The sequence below is a fragment of the Rhyacophila brunnea genome, unplaced genomic scaffold (assembly GCF_057557595.1).
Source record: "Rhyacophila brunnea isolate RB1 unplaced genomic scaffold, BYU_Rbru_1.0 scaffold_13, whole genome shotgun sequence".
In the NCBI taxonomy this organism is placed as follows: Eukaryota; Metazoa; Arthropoda; class Insecta; order Trichoptera; family Rhyacophilidae; genus Rhyacophila; species Rhyacophila brunnea.
This window is the reverse complement of record NW_028232785.1, coordinates 14,327,032-14,345,237: the sequence shown is the minus strand read 5'-3', so window position 1 is coordinate 14,345,237 and position 18,206 is coordinate 14,327,032. Positions and strand designations below refer to the sequence as shown.

Here is an 18,206-nt window from a genome sequence, read left to right as displayed (position 1 = left end):
ATTACATCATTACACACCATTATTTACAATTATTTAATCGTTATACACGGGCTTACATTGTGATTTCGATGATGAAAAGTTCAAACCCATTCATTATCATTAATCAACCTAAGCTAACCAGGTTTTTAATCCACGCCTTACATTTACAGCTTTGAAAATATAAGACGTGGAATTACATCTAAAAATATTTTTATTATTTTAACTAATTAAGTAATTTTGCGGTCTAGGCACAGTGGGAGGTTGTCTTTGAAGACATTTCTCGTGTAGCTAAATGCACCCCAGCCTAATTTTACTCTGCGAACAATTTCATCAAATATACACCCATCTATGGACACGTTTTGTGACGGATAGGTGTAGTTTATCACTTGTTTGAGTTGAGTGCTGTAACGTTATTTATAACCATAAATAATTATAAATTAGTTACTAAACTGGCAATACCACAGACTAACGAAAAGCAACGACAAGTTGGTACCTCGTATTATATTTTACGTTGGCTGTCCTGCGGCTTGAAGGAGGAATGATCGTATCCCGCAAACAATCGGGTCACTTCTACCCGGACGTCGAAACAAGGCAGTCGACATTGTCATTTAGTGCTCCGTCTGATCCCGTCACGTGCTCAGTCTTTTTTTCCATTATGGACGGTGGTAACTATGTATCAAAACTATTATGGTGTTAACTTCGTTTATTTAACTTAACTATCTCCCCCACAAGATTTACTCAAGAGGATAGATTAAGGATTTTTGATTGTTACTCGCTAAGAATCAAGCATTGTATTTTTGCCTTGTACAATGTTAAATGTTATAATACAAGACATTGTTTCGATTTACTCCATACTAAATTCTTTTATTATTTTTATTTCCTAATTTGTCACATATTATGTTCTTTTGCTCTACGGATAGATTAGGATAGCGCCTGACACCCTCAATGATATGCGTTGCATTGCACGGAATATTCTAGAATTCACCGTGATCAAACCAGATCCCCACGCCCTTCCCGCTAGTTTATTCCTTTGTCTCATTACACTGTTTATTTCTCCCGCTGAGCAGTTGGTTTGCAAGTGAATAGGTGCATTATCTTCTCTATTACACACTCGCATGGATAAGCCGAGTAACGTTTTTTACTATAATTTATCCACACATGCACCGTTCGTTACAGTGCCATTGCTGATGATCACTTTAAGCCCGCAAAGCAGTTGAACATGACTTTCGTCGTTGTACCATTTCAAATGAATGAGAAGTATGATTTATTAACTTTCTATTATGTTAACTTATTTTAAAAATCAATCTCGTTTTTTGTGTGACCTTTAACAAAGTATTTGTGGGTAATGATCGGTATGTCCAAGTTGAAGAGCGCAATCGACAGATACAAAATTTTAAAAACGTTTTAACTATTTTTTGTAAAAGAAATATATTGTTACATCAAAGAAATTTGAGAACGGTGTGTAGATGAAAAAACATCACAACTGAATCCATAGTCTTAGTGGTAATGGAGTCATGGGATTTTCCATCTCGAGCAGTTTGTTTATTTTTTATGATACTCATTTCTAAACTCTTTTTTCTTATTAGTATCAGCGTTCTTAAAGGATTTAAATTATTCGGCAAGTCTTTATAATATGCAAGAACAACAAGTATTTTATTTAAATATAGGCAATAATTTAATGTCATCAGCAAAGCGACGATCTATATTAATGCAATGCATTTATTAACCTTTTCATAAACATGTTACATTTGATGTTTAATAAGACTTTGAAGACGCAAGCACTAATAATTTTTTTCACCAGTATGTGTCATTTTATGTCTTTTAAGATGGGAAAGTTGCGAGCATTTATATGAACATACGTTGCATTTAAAAGGCTTTTCACCAGTATGTGTCATTTCATGTCTTTTAAGACTATTAAGCCGCGAGCATATATATGAACACACATTGCATTTATAAGGTTTTTCACCAAAATGTGTCACTTTATGTGATTTAAGATAACTAAGCCGCGAGCATATATATGAACACAGATTGCATTTATAAGGTTTTTCACCAGTATGTGTCATTTTATGTTTTTTAAGATCACCAAGATCCCTGCATCTATATGAACATGTATTGCATTTATAAGGTTTTTCACCAGTATGTGTCATTTTATGTGTTTTAAGCCTACTAAGGTCCGAGCATCTATAGGGACACATATTGCATTTATAAGGCTTTGCACCAGTATGTGTCACTTTATGTCTTTTAAGACCACTAAGATACGTGCATCTATATGAGCACACATCACATTTATAAGGTTTTTCACCAGAATGTGTCATTTTATGTGTTTTAAGATAACTAAGCCGCGAGCATATATATGAACACACATTGCATTTATATGGTTTTTCACAAGTTTGTGTAATTTTATGTTTTTTAAGATCACCAAGATCCCTGCATCTATATGAACATGTATTGCGTTTATACGGTTTTTCACCAGTATGTGTCATTTCATGTTTTTTAAGATTACCACGTCCTCTGCATCTATATAAACACACATTGCATTTATAAGGTTTTTCACCAGTATGCGTCATTTTATGTGTTTTAAGTGTACTAAGCTGCGAGCATCTATAAGAACACACATTGCATTCATAGGGTTTTCCACCAGTATGTATCATGTTATGTATTTTTAGAGTACTACACAGTGAGTCCATGTGAATAATTTTGTGACTTTTTAGAGCACTCCCACATCCCAAAACTGCGTTACAAACACTGCATATAAAATTACATGAGAAATGTTTTACCCTTCTGAGAATAAGTCGTAGTTCCTTCGGAGTATTTAAGTTTAGGATTTCTTTTTTTATATTTTGTTCATCAATCGTCACTTCTGAACACTTTATAGTGCTATCTTGGATTGCATCAGTTGAGGATGGTTGACTCCTATCTGTACCGCGATGCCGTTTGTAAAATCCTTCAGCAGAAACCTGGAAAAGTCATAATCGTTCTTAATATCATAATTTAAAATTATGTTTTTTATTATTTTATTTGAGTTTTTTGACGATGCTTTTTGTATCTTTAGACATAATTAGGTTTATATCTGAGAGTGAGGATGACCATAAAACTACATAAGCAATTACCTCCTTTAGAATTATTTTGCGATTTTTTGAGCACTTCCGCATCCAAAAACTGCGTTACAAATGCTGAAAATCAAATTACGTGAGAAATGTATTACCCTTCTCAGAATAAGACGAAGTTCCTTTGGAGTATTTAGTTTTAAGACTTTTCCTTTAACATTTTGCTCATCTATCGTCACTTCTGAATACTGCATCATTTGATCTTGGAATCCATCAAGCGAGGATTGTTGACTGATAACTGTACCGTGATGCCCTGCAACACATCCTTTCTTAGAAGCCTAGAAAACCAAAATTATCGATTTTTATTTTATATATTCTTAATAATGTTTTGTACTATTTATTCCATGTAAGTTATTTTTTTCTACATCTTCAGACAATTTCAAGTAAAGAAGTGAGAGTATAACTGATCGAGGTGAATTGGAAATACTGTCACCAGTTTGTGTACTCAAGTATCGGATGAAACTACCTATACTTAGTTCGTGTGGCTCAATAAACTTATCCCAAAAAACTATTGAATATAAATGCGCGCGAGCAAGGTAGCACTTAAATACAATTATATTTTAATTTATTAGTCTGTGCAAGCGATTGACATCATCTTATGTATGAACAAATAGGTCATACATTTTCTGTAGCAGCATATTATTCCCTCGGAAATATGGTGAGTTGACTGAGGTGACGCAGTTTACAACAAAAAATCATTGTTATTTATTTTATGTTATCAAGAATATTATAACATAAAAACAACTCATAAATTGAAAATGTGTAAAATTTTATAATAAATGGGACATTTTGAAAACCCCAGCTAGTGTATTTTTAGCGATTCTATTGAAGCCGATATTTCAAATACTAATATGGAGCTAAGTTTTAGTTCCAGTTTAGTATGAGACTTATGTCGCATACGCACGCCAACCGCTCTATATGCAATGACATTAATAAAGACGAATCATCTGGAAAAGAAAATGACACTCACTTTATTGTCGGGTCTGCCGAATGGCATAATCTGTTCTAACGCCATTACAATAAAGGTGATATTGCTATAAATTCCTGTTGGGTCTGCCGAATGGTTCGGTTCGAACGGGCTCGCTCAAATGAACATCGACATTAGAAACACTGCTCTAACGCCATTACAATAAAGGTCATATTGCTATAAATTCCCGATGCGTGATATCGCATAATGGAAATTGCGTGACGTCTACCTATACATGTGAATGCGCAAATTTACTTGCTAACTACTGTATTGAGTGCGTCGTCCATTAATAATGTCATTGTCTATATAGTATTCCAAATACTAGTAAGTATTTTGGAACAAATTTTGATGCTAAGTATATTTTTATACTAGTAGTAAGTATACTTAGTCTTCAAAATCGACTAGTTTTCCCACCTCTAATAACTGACGATTATAGATGATAATATTACCTACTTAGCAATGTCCTATGTAAGGTGTGCGCACACTCATCTACGAAAATGTGTCTGCGTACATGTTTTCATCCCCTGCACAGTCCTCATACAAAAATATTGTAAAATAAAGTTTTCTTTGCCAGATTTTCGTAATAATTACAGGTGTGTTCAGAGTAGGTAACAAACAATTCAAGTGGACAATACGATTGCTTGCATAGTTACATAATATACCTATAGTAGGTACAATTATACTTATTAACATAGAAATAATAATTATAATTATAGAAAACTTATCCCCTAAAATTGTCAAAAAGTAGTGGATGTCATATTTCAATTGCGATCATTAAGGGCTCACATGCTTACCTAGAGTTTCTGTTTGTTCATTTAAAATTGAACTGTGATATTGAATACTAGGTATGATTTTTAAAGTGAAAGTGATATTATGTTGCATCTCTTTTACACATTCTAATATGATTAAAAAATTAATCTTTCTCTTTCTGTCACATTTGAATTTGAGAACAAATAAGTAAACATTGCACATGCGTTTTACGTACGGGGTTGTGCTTTACGAATTAACAAAATAGATTTGTACATATGAACTACGCAATACATTTGGTAAAATACACACATTTTTTATTTCTCTATTAACATTAACACTATTTTATTTCAGGCGTATTTAAAATGTTCATGCTATTTTTAAATTTATCATTTAACTGGCTAAATAATAAAGTGTACTTTAGCCTTTACGACTTGTGGCTATTTCAGGTGCACGTTAAACGTCATTTTTTATAATGGATTCTAAAATGATAATAATACCGTCTCATATAATGAGATATTTAAAAAAGTAAGTAAAACGAATTTAATGATTATTATAGTTGTATTTTGTGTAATACATTATATCATTTATGCATTAATACGAGGGTGGGTCAATAATTCCTTAGAAAAGCCGACAGGTGGCGCGACTAGTACTGTAAGCGGTTTGTTTTCATGCAGCGGCACTACCGATTCAGTATGCTGCGAAGTTTCAATCAGATTGGTCAGGTTGTTGTGTTTCTCGTACATTTAAAAAAAAAAATTTGCTTGTGGAAAATGGAAAAATGGAAAAAATTGAGTTTAGAGCTGTTATTAAACATTTTAATATAAAAGGGTTCACAGCAAAGGTAATAAAAAAATGAGTTGGATTTAGTTCACGGCATATCTGCTCCTTCACTTGCAACTATTTATAACTGGTTAAATGAATTTAAACGTGGTCGTACATCAACAAAGGATAAACCACGCTCAGGACGTCCTGTAGAGGTGACTACACCAGAAATGATCAATAAAATCCACGATATGGTGTTAAGTGACCGAAGATTAAAGTTGAGTGAGATAATTGAGGTTACAGGGATCTCAAAAGGTAGCGTCATTTCTATTTTACATGACAAATTGGGCATGAAAAATATTTCTGCAAGATGGGTGCCGCGTTTGCTCACAGTCGACAATAAACGCAATAGGGTGGTGGCCTCTAAAGCCCTGTTGTCGCTCATGCAACGCAATCCGGATGAATTTTTTCGTCGCTTTGTGACTGTAGATGAAACATGGATACACCACTATACTCCCGAGACGAAAGAACAGTCAAAGCAGTGGATTGCGAAGGCAAACCATGTCCAAAGAAGGCGAAAACCGTAAAATCAGCTGGTAAGGTTATGGCTACTGTATTTTGGGATGCACGTGAAATTATTTTCGTTGACTATTTGGAAAAAAGAAAAACAATAACAGGGGATTATTATGCATCTTTATTGGACCAGCTAAAAAACAAAATTGAAGAAAAACGGCCTCATTTAAACAGGAAAAAAATCCTCTTTCATCAGGACAATGCCCGTGTTCACACATGTTTACGATCAATGGCTAAAATTGAAGAATTGAAGTTCGAATTGGTCGACCACCCACCGTATTCGCCAGATTTAGCCCCCAGTGACTTTTTCCTTTTCCCAAACTTAAAAAAATGGCTAAGTGGACAACGTTTTTTTTCAAATGAAGAAGTCATCGATCGGAAAAATGCTTATTTTGAGGACCTTCCGAAAACTTATTTTTCTGACGGTTTAAAAAAAATTGAGAAACGTCTAACCAAGTGTATTGAGCTCCAAGGAGATTATGTTGAGAAATAAAAAAAAATACAAAAATAAAAACTGTTTTAATGCTTTTTTCTAAGGAATTATTGACCCACCCTCGTATCATCTGTTTTATAGACATTGCTAATAATAAATTATTAAAATCAGATAATTTAGTGATTAGTTATCTGTTTAGAAACAGGTAACTAACCCGTAAATTAAATATTATACTAGCTATATTGATTCTATACAGTGATTCCAAACTGGGTTCTGCGAGCAGTGTAGTATAGGTATATCAGTTTTTTATGAATGTACATGCATTAGTCCATTGAAAAAATAAAATGCAATAGTAAACTACATTAATATTTCATAAAAAGCGTAATGGCAAAAATGTCTGCTTGTAGGTGGCAATTTTTTTCGGTGTGTCACTGCTTTCGCCAACCAAACAAGGTTAAAAATCACAGTTTTAAAAACTATGTAATTTTTTTACAGATTCGTATAACATCATTGCTGGTCAATGGGTTCATATGAATAGATGGAACAATTATAAGAACAACATAAACCTGTACTAAGCGACCGATACACATGCGAGTAGCTCGTAAGAAGCATGCGAGTAGCTCTTTTCAGCTGACTTCGCGTACGAGCCGAACATGGTGTAGGCCGTGTAGGGGCAGAAGAAATCACATAGCGCAAGTCACCGGAATGTCAGAACTTGGCCCATGAGCGTGCTTCAGTAGCAGTGGCAAAGGGTGGAGGTAGGCTGTTAAGATCCGACATAAATAGTGTACACTTAACTATGTCATCCAAACGTATTTGTTTTTTATTTAACTAAGACTACATTGTGTAGATAGCGTTTGTTAGTTTTTCAAATTCAATGAAACCCTGCCTGATCCATGCCACTGTAGATAATAGTCAAGAAATATTCATTAATCTATAAAACATTTAAATGTATGCAATTAAACCATACATAATTTTATATATTTTATAGATCGATGAATATTTTTAATCGAATATAGTTTAGGTAGGAGTGAATGAATTTAAAAAAAACTTACCGACGAAATCTGTAATATGTATTCTCAATTCAACGAAAACAAACAAGTATTACTGAAAAACCATTATGGTTTAGAGTTTGGATAGAGCGTCGACAGCTTCAAATACCTGGGGGTACACATCAAGGAAGACGGCATATTGCAGAGAGAGCTTGTTATCTGAATGGGAATGGCTGTATCAATATTCAACTCGATGCGGAGTGTCTGGGACTCAAGATTGTACTAGCCAAAAACCGCCTATTTGACGCTTGAATTCTGATGGTGGTGCTCTCCGGTAGCGAGTCATGGCACATTACGAAGTCTCAGAACAACCGTATACTGAGCTTCGAAAATAGATGTTTGCGACGGATACTGGGTGTGCGGTGGTATGACTTTAGGAGTAACGAGGAGATAAGAGAACGCATCGAGCAGCTTCACGTCACACTGAGAGTGAAGAGGCGACGTTGGACCTGGCTCTGCCACGTGCTGCGGATGCCAGAAGAGAACTTCAACCTGTCTTGCCTGTTCTTGAAGACAACCGGATTCCGGCGTCCGGGAAAGCCGCTAAATACAATCTATAAAATGTATACGGCGGAGCTACGGGATGCTGGTTTGATCAGGAATACTGCTAGAAAACTAGCGACCGACAGGGATTTTCGGAAGCGCCTAGTGGTGTCCATATGCTCCAACTCAAGGGCGGACATGGCCGAAGATGAAGTAGCCTGCCTAATCTAACCTAACCTGCACCATCTGCAAATTGTATTCTTAATTATTCAATAAAAACAAATAAGTATGGCTGACAAAGTTAAGTGTGCATTATTTATGTCGAATTTTAATAGCCTACCTCCATTTCTCGCCGCTGGTTGGTCGTATATTTTCTAATATTAATACTATCGACTGAAGGTACTTGATGGTAATTGAATTTAAATTCTAATGGATTTACATTTTGTAGTATTCCATTTACGTCGTTTTATGCGACCCGGGTTTCGCCTTTCGGCATCTTCAAGCGACGTACATACTCACCAAAGGTAAGCACACACTGACAACGAGCACTCTTAACTCTAGCTTATATAATACATCAATACAATAAAGTAGGTAAAAGCTCCATTACCTACCTATGAAGTCACTAATTTACTACGTTTTACTAAGTCACAAGTTTAATAATTAGGTTTTTTCCTGACACCAACTATTTATAATTTGTTTTTGTATTTTTTGTGACCTTTGACTTGATAGGTAGGTAATGGAGTTTTTAATTACTTTATTGTATTGATTTATTATTTAAGCTAGAGTTAAGAGTGCTGTTGTCAGTGTGTGTTTACCTTCGTTGAGTGTACACGGCGCCTGAAGATGCCAAAAGGCGAAACCCAGGTCGCAAAAAACGACTTATATGGAATAGTACAAAATGTAAATCCATTAGAATGTATATTTTCTATATCGCATTACTAGCTAGAAAAGCGTTAAGCTAACATGTGTATACATACTTATCATCAAGCATCCGAGCAGCTCGCATGTGTAACTGAGCCTAAACCTACATAATGTACTAGGTACCTATTCTTTATTTATATGTTTTATAGACTTTTATTCAACATCACTTCATTTTCTATCCATGCTATAATTATTTTGGACATAATTGTTTAATTTCTTGGCATTCAAATGTTTTAAATTAGTAATTTTAACTTTATTTAAAAAAAAAAAAAGCTTCAGGTTTTCTGACAGTTGTATATTATTAACATAAAGACTATTTAGATATTAAAAATATCCAGTAGAATGATTAAATTGTTCAACGAGAAGGAAAACTGATCACAATACATCTAAAGTTGCAGATATTAGTTTATATTTATGTGATACATCATTAATTAAATACCTACGCTACATGAAAATTGATGTGTCCTCCCTACCTAAAAATGACCATAATTATTATTAAAATACGCAAAATGTACTTTCCCGAGATAATTATAGTAAACCAAAATTTTCTGTGAAATGTGGACATTTCAAATATGTATGTATTACGAATAATTATGTCCAACAATAAATAATATTTTCAAACCTTTGTTTTTTTGATGTATTAATATTTCCAATTTCTCTCCTTTTTGAAACATCCAGCCATTAGATAATGAAAACGCGGCATTTTGTGTAAGTGCAACTGATAAGTAGGTATAAATAAATGTAATAATAACTGAAAAGGGTGAAAATTTCGCAATCCCGCTCAAGTAAATATACGTGAAACAGTGATATTTCAGTGTTGCCAGGCTAAATTTTCGAAATTAAATGGTTAGTTTTTTTCAAAAAAATAATAAATTGGAAAATATGTACGGGCATTCATTATTATGTTATTTGATGAAAGTATTCTTTAAAATCATATATACTATTATAATCTCGTGAATTCATAATTTAGTAAAAGTTAAATTTTCTTTAATATAAATATCAGTACCTAACCTAGGTAGATTCACAATTTGGGACACGTCGCATACATCGCTAAGTAAAAAATATAGATAACTCCCATTTATTATAAAATTTTAAATACATTTTAAATTTATGAGTTGTTTTTTTGTTAGGTTACAATATTCTTGTTTATATTTGTGATTTTTTTTAATTTTAAACATGTCATAACAAGTTTAAGCCTGTGCGTCATCTCACCACTGTGCTCCGACACAAAATTTATGACCTATTATTCAAACATTCGAACGCAATAGACCAATACATTAAAATATACCTATATTCAAGTGCTATTTCGTTCGCGCACATTTTAATGTCAATAGTGTTGAAAGTCTACCAACTGGTGAGTGCACTGAACAGCACCTCGCGATGATATCATCACAAGTTTTTTGGAATAAGTTTATTGGGCCACACATACTGAGTAAGGGTAGTTTCATTCAAAACTTGAGTACACAAACTGGTGACAGTATTTCCAACTCACCTCGAGTGGTGATTGTGTTATTTCTATACGTGGTGGTCAATGCTTTCATGTATTATTATACTTTATAATATTAGGTGAAATGAAAATTTCAGCGAAACACGTATCAGCATACGCATTTAGAGTGGTATGGGGGGGGGTCTATTTCAGAAAAATACCCCTAATAATTACTTATGGATGTTTAAACAATTTTGAATGAGCAGTAACCGTCAGAGTTTTCTAGAATCTATGCCCTGCGCAGTGTGTGACCCCGTAGATGAGCATCCTGTCAGTAGTTACAGCTGCTTGGTAAGATGTTATACATAGTTAAAATTAGAAAGATAATATCCTCTTAATTAATTCTTATCGTACTTATCTAATTCTTAGTTATATTATAACGAGGAGTGTCTAGCCATAGGGAATGCCTCTGCGAAAGTGAAGGGGTCACGGTTGAATCAACGAAGAAATATTACGTTAATACAATCTTATTGGCAGGAAGATATTTTTGAGTCCTTTCCACGGCAGTAAACCATTAATATATTGTTTATAATTTTTCAGTTAAAGAAACTATATCTCACTGATTTCTTTTCCAACAAATAATTTGACAACATTTGCGAATGCAACATTTTTCTTATTGAACATAAATTACAACCCAGATTATGTACCTCCATTCTAGATTTTTTTTTAATTATACCCAAAATTAACGGTTTTTATATGCAATTCTGTGATGACTGTATTTTACTTATTTTATTGTATATAGATAGGATGACTGTGGCCTAAATGGTTTATAATTTTCGGCAACAAACTGGGTTTACTGCATGTGGCACCTTGCTGTATTAAAAGTCTCCTTAACGAAATATACCTTGGTGAAACTTACTCATTAAAAGTTGGTTACTTAAATGAAACTGTGACAGTTGGTAGTGTCATTTAAGATTGCGTACCTGATTTTCTGGTCCACAGTCCAAATAAGAGCAGCCAGGTTGTGAGTCCACGTATTTGAGTTCCTGTATTGTGTCTTCGACATACTCGTTGTTCAAGTCAATTCCATCAAAAATCGCCTCTGATTTTATAACACCCGAGTCTGTTGAAGGTTCCTGTAAAAAAAAAACATGTTTTCATATACTTAAAAGAAGTCGGTTTTGTATATAGAGCGCAGAAGCGACATAAATAAAATAGATATGAATCAAGGTAAAATCAGTTTTTAAAACTAACCTCAGATGCACAGCTGACATCGTCGGCATTCGCTTGTTTAATATTCGTGTCGCCATCAGGGCTGTTTGAATGGAATATTGGCTCAACAAGCCAATGCTGACCTTCTGCATTAGCTTGTAAATGTTGTGGTTCAAGTTTAATATCCATGTTAACTACGTCGTTAAATTAAAAATGCCTCACGCAGTCAATTATCAGAACAAGTAGTTTGACAGCTACCTACTGATCTTCGTTTGTCCTTACCATCCGCCATAAACAAAGCTTTAGAATTGAGTGTTAGGGATTTATTGTAAAATCGAATTGAAAGAGTTTTCGAGTCAATATATAAATCAAACTTAAAAATATATAAGTGGGTAAGTAAAAGTATATAATTAGTTACATTATGTATACAAGTAAAATCTATCACCTCTTTTATAAAGACGATTTATATTTACGAAGCCTCATCTGAGCAGTGCTGCCATCTTTTGGTCATCGAATTATAGTACGAGTTTCAAGAAAATATTGTTTTATGTAGTTCGGCAAAAATTATATATTTTTATTTAGCCATTCCAATTAAACGGCGAATTCAATAAATTCCAGTTTAAATCGATCAAGGACTTAAACGCACAAATTAAATTAAATTAATGTTGTTTTATCATTTTAGTTGTGTTCAACGTTATACATCTAAATAAGCATATTACATTGCATTTCATTGTTTTTCCGCTAGTACCATTTTGCGCTGAGCAGTGTATTGTTATTTTCTCATAAACCATTTAAAAATAATCCTTTATCTCTTGAACATAGTACCTACAGCAATTAAAGTGCTGTAATCAATATTTGAACTAAAGATTTACAACCATAACGTGAAATGCGGCTTCTTTGAGATTTAACAGGTTATGCCAGACTAATAAGCTAATATTATATTCGCCGTACTACGCATTTTCGAATAGGAAAGCGAGGACCTCACATTTATTTCAGAAACACACTTGCTTCATGTTTACTTACCTACCTACCTATATTGTTGGTGTCATTTGTTGATTCTCTCTGAGAATCAACACTCTTAGAATATTATAACATAATTTATTTGGTACCCACCTACCTACACTACTATTGTCGATTGAATAAAAAACAAAGACTAAATATTAAGAATGCTTTTATAATAAATACCATTTGAAAAGTAACCTCGGCAATGTGGCCGGGATTATCAGCATACTCTTGTTTGATGCAGGTATTTGACTCTGGATTATTAACATGTAAAGACATATCGACCGAATGTTGCTCATCTGCATCAGGTTCGAAGTCAACTGCTTCGCATTTTACGTCCATTTTACACAACTAAAGCGTCCGTTCTCAAAGATTGTCGTGTCACACTAAAGTCTAAACCTAAACACGTGTAAGCGAACTGTCAAGTACTGGCCGGCGTGATAGTAGACCATAAACTAATTTAATATGCGGACGTCTTTTTATCTCAGTGTTGCCATAAAATGATTAGAACAATATTATATAAGTTTTTCGGTCTAAACGATTGCGTAATATGGTACTTGTTAAAACACTACAGCACGGGCTACTGAATCGGCACAAAGAACGATAATCTGCTCAAGTTTTATCACTTTTATCCGTATCGTCTAGTACGTTTTAAGTTATAATGGAACAAAAAAATTTAAAATATGTAGGTATCATGGAATTAGTCAAACAAGTACTTATCTTATTTAATTCACTCCATAATGGATATATTGTATCGTTAAGAATGTTCTGTACTCTATACATAATTCTATAGGTATGATTTTGCCTATTCCAAGGTTTACCTGTGCCTAACGAACAATCATTGATCACTTCTTAACTGACTGGTGTTATGCAGAGAAGGAAGCAGTCTACATCCAACTCAAACTGATTAAATGAGTTTTAATTGATTTATGTTTTGTGATATTCCATTTGAGTGGTTTCTTGCGACCTGGATTTTGCCTTTCGGTATTCTCATACCTAATCTATCTATCCTTCAGACATATTAAATGCACACTGACGACGACGACAAATTTAATGTTTGTAAAAACCTGTAAAATACATTAAATAAGTACCTAGGTACTAACTGTTAATACATTCAGTAAGTAAGCGCATTAAAGTATAATTAATCGTAAACAATCGAACTAGGTCGTGTATTTTTAATAAAATTGGCTTATTAGAAATGTCAATAAATATAGGTACTTACTTACCTACCTACTAAATAAACATTGTTATTGTATACCTGGGTGGGCAAATGGTTGGCTAGAGCCTCAATGAAATGCACTAATGCCAATAGGTAAGTACATTTCTATAAAGTGTTGAGACGCTACTCTGCAGATGGCCAACAAATCCTATCTCGAGCCTCCACGCGGGGTCCTCTGGGCAATGCAGATGTGGTGTGTCTTGTGACAGTATAACTCATCTGTAGCTAATAGAGAAGGGTGAAAGGCGAAACTCTGGCGCCTTAAAACGAGAGACCCCTTGGCTACGGGAAGGAATACCCAGACAGAAAACCACACACCAACCCGTTTGGACAGCGTGGTATGTTATGTCCAAATACCCCCATGGAACAAGAACAAAAATCTCGGCCCTTATTCTCCGGAGGCCAACCTGATACTGATCACGGCAGCAATCAGCAAGGGAAGGCAGAGGGTGCTAAGAATCCCCGGAAAGACGGTAACGGCTGCCTACCGATGACCATTGCCACCTAAAACGCGAGAACATTATCCCGCAACGCCAAACTTCTAGAGCTCGAAGAAGAACTCGAAAAAAACCATTGGGATGTTGTCGGGCTCAGCGAGGTAAGACGACAAGGAGACGATATCGTCAATCTCCACAGCGGACACGTACTCTGTTATAATGGGACTAAGACCGGACGCACAAGCGGTGTCGGATTTTTAATCCACAGACTCTGGAAAGATCGCATAGTTGAATTTGATTTCTCCTTAGATAGAGTAGCAAGTTTAACACTTCAGCTCAGCAAAAGATACCAGATTCTGCTTTTGCAAGTTTATGCGCCCACTCAAAACTCACCTGATAAAGAAGTGGAAGAGGTATAAATGAAGAAATCAGTACGTTGAGAAATAAACGGAAATATCACTTCACTATCATCATAGGGGTATTTAATGCACGAATCGGATCTCAATACCAGGATGATGTAGCGGTCGGGCACATCGGACATGACACCAGGGATGGCCGAGGAGACATGTTAGTGGAGTTTGCGAAAAACCACAATCTCTACATCATGAACTCATTCTTCAAAAAGAAGCCTTCCCGAAAATGGACATGGCGAAGCCCAGCAAAACGAACCAGCGAAATCGACTACATCCTCAGCGACAAGAAGGATATTTTTCTAGACTACACAGTCATTAACAGATTTAATACTGGCAGCGACCACCGAATGGTAAGGTGTAAAGTACGATTTAACATCAAACGTGAGAGATCCAAACTGATGCAGAAGCCCATAGTCCGCAGAGGCTTGAGAAGGAGAGTCGAATTCCAACAAGAGCTGGAGAACAGGCTAGCGACTTTCCAGGCTGAAAATGACCCCATCTCCCTACAAAACACCGAGGCAATAACAAAAATCATTATAGAATCTTCGGAAGAGACAGTTGCTGCTGTGGTTGAACGAGTAAGCAAACTTTCAAAGGAAAAGTTGGATCTTATGAAGCTGCGTAGGAGTACGAAAAGCGAGCAACACGTTGCAAATGATCTCGAGTACTCCACGTTGTGCAAAACTCTACGTAAAAACATACGAGAAGACTTCGTAAGTTCAATATGAACCTTGTAGAATCAATTGTTGCGCCAGGAAGGAGCTTACATAAGAACAAGCAGCATCTGTCAATAGGGAGACGGCAGATCACGACACTAAAAGTGCAAGATGGAAGTATCATGCGTAACTGGGATCATCTACTGGACACTGTTGTATTGTTTTACAGCGCTCTATACAAAGATGACACTGACATCAATTTAGATCTTCCGGTGAATAGAGAATATGGAGATCCTCTTCCGGAGGTTACTACCACAGAAGTGGAATATGCTATAATGTGCATGAAGAGTGGGAAAGCCTCGGGAGAAGATGGCCTGACAATCGATGTTCTCAAACGGGCCGGGAGGACGGTGAGCGAAGTGCTCGCAAGTCTGTTCACGTGTTGTCTGCACGAAGAGAACATCCCAGAGTCATGGAAAAATGCCTCCATTATTATTCTCCATAAGAAAGGAGACACTGAAGATCTGAAAAACTATCGACCAAGTAGTCTACTGCCAATTCTGTATAAGGTTTTCACGGAAATACTCTCAAACCGTCTCGAAACAGTTCTAGACGAGAACGAACCAAGAGAGCAAGCCGGATTCAGAAGTGGCTACAGTACTATGGATCATATACAGGTCGTCAGGGAAATCATAGAGCGCTACCAGGAATACAAACTGCCATTATATCTTGGTTTTATAGACCATGAAAAGGCGTTTGATTATATCAAAAAATTCTCAATTATAGACGCCCTTAGCAACCAAGGAATATCCAGACGCTACATAAACATATTGAACAGTATATACAGTGATGCCACAGCATGCGAGAAACTCCACAAACAGTCGTGTAAAGTCCCCATTAACAAAGGTGTCCGGCAAGGTGATACCATTTCACCTAAACTATTCACCGCTACTCTTGAGGACTTATTTAGGAAACTTTATTGGGAGAAAAAAGGTGTTCCAATTAATGGAGAGCACCTCAGTCACTTGCGCTTTGCAGATGATATTGTTATACTCTCACAAGACCCGAAAGACCTCCAAGGTAGAATGCAAGAACTCGCGGATGTCAGTCAAACGGTCGGTCTAAAGATAAATGTCTCAAAGACAAAAGTGATGAGGAACTGTTTTTCGGACCTGCGATTATCTGTATTTCTGGCACCCAACTCAAGCAAGTCAGCAGCTACGTCTATCTCGGACAGCAGGTGTCCATAGACGGAAGCATGCACGATACAATTGCTCGAAGAACAAAGCTGGGATGGAGTGCTTTCGGACTTCTGAATAGTATCTTCAAGAGTGACCTACCATTATGTCTTAAGCGTAGGGTGTTCAACCAATGTGTGCTACCAGTGCTCACGTATGGCTGCAAGACGTGGACCCTCAATACGAGAGATGTCCAAAGGCTAAGAGTCACACAGCGAGGCATGGAGAGGTGCATGTTGGGCATCACGCAAAAGGACCGTAAGAGAAACGAATGGGTTAGGAAGCAGACAAGAGTACGCGATCTAATAGACGTTGCCAAACAGGTGAAATGGAGATGGACGGGGGCACATTGCTCGCCGAAAGGACGGCCGCTGGACAAATGCCGTCATCCAATGGTACCCAAGGGGTACGAAACCGCCACAGGGTCGCCCTAAAATCCGCTGGATTGACGAACTGGTTAAGTTCAGTGGAAATACGTGGCAGCAAACGACACAGGACCGAGAGAGTTGGAGAAAGCTTGGAGCAATACTGCATTGACCCCAGCTGATGATGATGATTGTACACCTAATCGGTAACTGTTGCATCGAATTCTCTACACGTGTGCTATTGAGTCTATGATCACGTATGCGGCCAACATAGTATCGTATGAAGCTGCCAAACGGAAAAACATAGCAAAAAAACTAAATACGGTTCAGCGAGCACTAGCGATACGAATACGCACGGCTTCGCCAAATTGAACGTAAGCTCTAGCAGGACTTATGACTCTAGATTTGCGTTTAAAACAAATCGCTCACACTTACAGAGCTAAGAAGGGCGAGGAGGACCTCGCAGGTTTTCGGTCAGACGATAAGCTTCACGAAAAACCGGTGGACTATAGAAGGCTGCCACACCCTGCTAGACTATTTTCTGAAGTGGTTTCTTATCCTGCAACGTTGGAAAGCAACGAATGCAATAACATGCCGATTTTCACGGATGGGAGCAAAATAGATGGCGATACTGGTGCAGGATTTTTGTCATAGGCGGTGAGATAGCGGCTCGTAAGTACCACCTTGCCAGCTATTGTACGCTAATGCAGGCCGAACTCTATGCAAACCAACGCGCTCTGGAGTGGGCTGGCTCAGATCCAATCCAACGAAAGCTCACCGAAAACCATACTATTTGTATTTATTCGGACTCCAAAAGCTCAGTCCAAGCAATTGGAGATCCCTTGTCTACTAATACGATTGTCTTTTCTATTGACAGCGAGTCCGCAATACTGAGACGGCGCCACCCTGAGGTGCACGTCAAGTGGCTAAGGGGACACACTGGGATAGAAGGAAATGAAAGAGCCGACAAATTGGCACGGCATGGTGCCTCTGAATCCAAGACCACGATAGCTTACGACAAATTTTCTATAAGCTATGCGAAAATTACAATTTCAGATATCGTCGCTATAGGATTTGTTTCCCGAATAGACCAAATGTCAATTTTTCAGGAGACGAAAAACAAATTTCATTGTCGTATATTGAGATATCAGTAGATGTATCAATCATTCTTTCTACATTGTATGATTGCAACATTATCTAAGAATAGATTC

At 36.4% G+C, this 18,206-nt stretch overlaps 2 protein-coding genes and 1 long non-coding RNA gene across 4 annotated transcripts; 2 read left to right on the top strand and 1 right to left on the bottom strand.

Moving 5' to 3' along the window:
- Positions 1 to 858: 858 nt before the first annotated feature.
- Positions 859 to 13,124, bottom strand: LOC147076589 (uncharacterized). 2 transcript variants are annotated; one of them, XR_015069331.1, is made up of 4 exons: positions 12,866 to 13,124; positions 11,437 to 11,589; positions 3,185 to 3,364; positions 859 to 2,936 (listed from the first exon to the last, which is right to left on the bottom strand). It is a non-coding gene; the product is annotated as an uncharacterized LOC147076589 (long non-coding RNA). The 2 variants fall into 2 exon arrangements; XR_015069330.1 differs by lacking the exons at positions 3,185 to 3,364; positions 12,866 to 13,124 and having other exon boundaries at positions 1,689 to 2,936.
- Positions 13,125 to 14,247: 1,123 nt separating this feature from the next.
- LOC147076588 (uncharacterized) lies at positions 14,248 to 15,464 on the top strand. Its single transcript, XM_085940901.1, has 3 exons — positions 14,248 to 14,359; positions 14,633 to 14,736; positions 14,835 to 15,464. Exons 1-3 carry the CDS (start codon positions 14,248 to 14,250, stop codon positions 15,462 to 15,464), a joined length of 846 nt encoding a protein of 281 aa, XP_085797027.1.
- LOC147076587 (uncharacterized) lies at positions 15,461 to 17,649 on the top strand. The gene is made up of 2 exons (XM_085940900.1): positions 15,461 to 15,861; positions 17,433 to 17,649. The coding sequence occupies exons 1-2, from the start codon at positions 15,461 to 15,463 to the stop codon at positions 17,647 to 17,649; spliced, it is 618 nt and encodes a 205-aa protein (XP_085797026.1).
- Positions 17,650 to 18,206: the final 557 nt, after the last annotated feature.

Coding starts and splice junctions, on each gene's coding strand:
- LOC147076588 (XM_085940901.1), top strand. CDS start 14,248: ATGGAACAAGAACAAAAATCTCGGCCCTTATTCTCCGGAGGCCAACCT. Junction 14,360..14,632: donor TAAGAATCCCCGGAAAGACG/GTAACGGCTGCC, acceptor ATTTCTCCTTAG/ATAGAGTAGCAAGTTTAACA. Junction 14,737..14,834: donor CTGATAAAGAAGTGGAAGAG/GTATAAATGAAG, acceptor TCTCAATACCAG/GATGATGTAGCGGTCGGGCA.
- LOC147076587 (XM_085940900.1), top strand. CDS start 15,461: ATGAACCTTGTAGAATCAATTGTTGCGCCAGGAAGGAGCTTACATAAG. Junction 15,862..17,432: donor CACGAAGAGAACATCCCAGA/GTCATGGAAAAA, acceptor TCACACTTACAG/AGCTAAGAAGGGCGAGGAGG.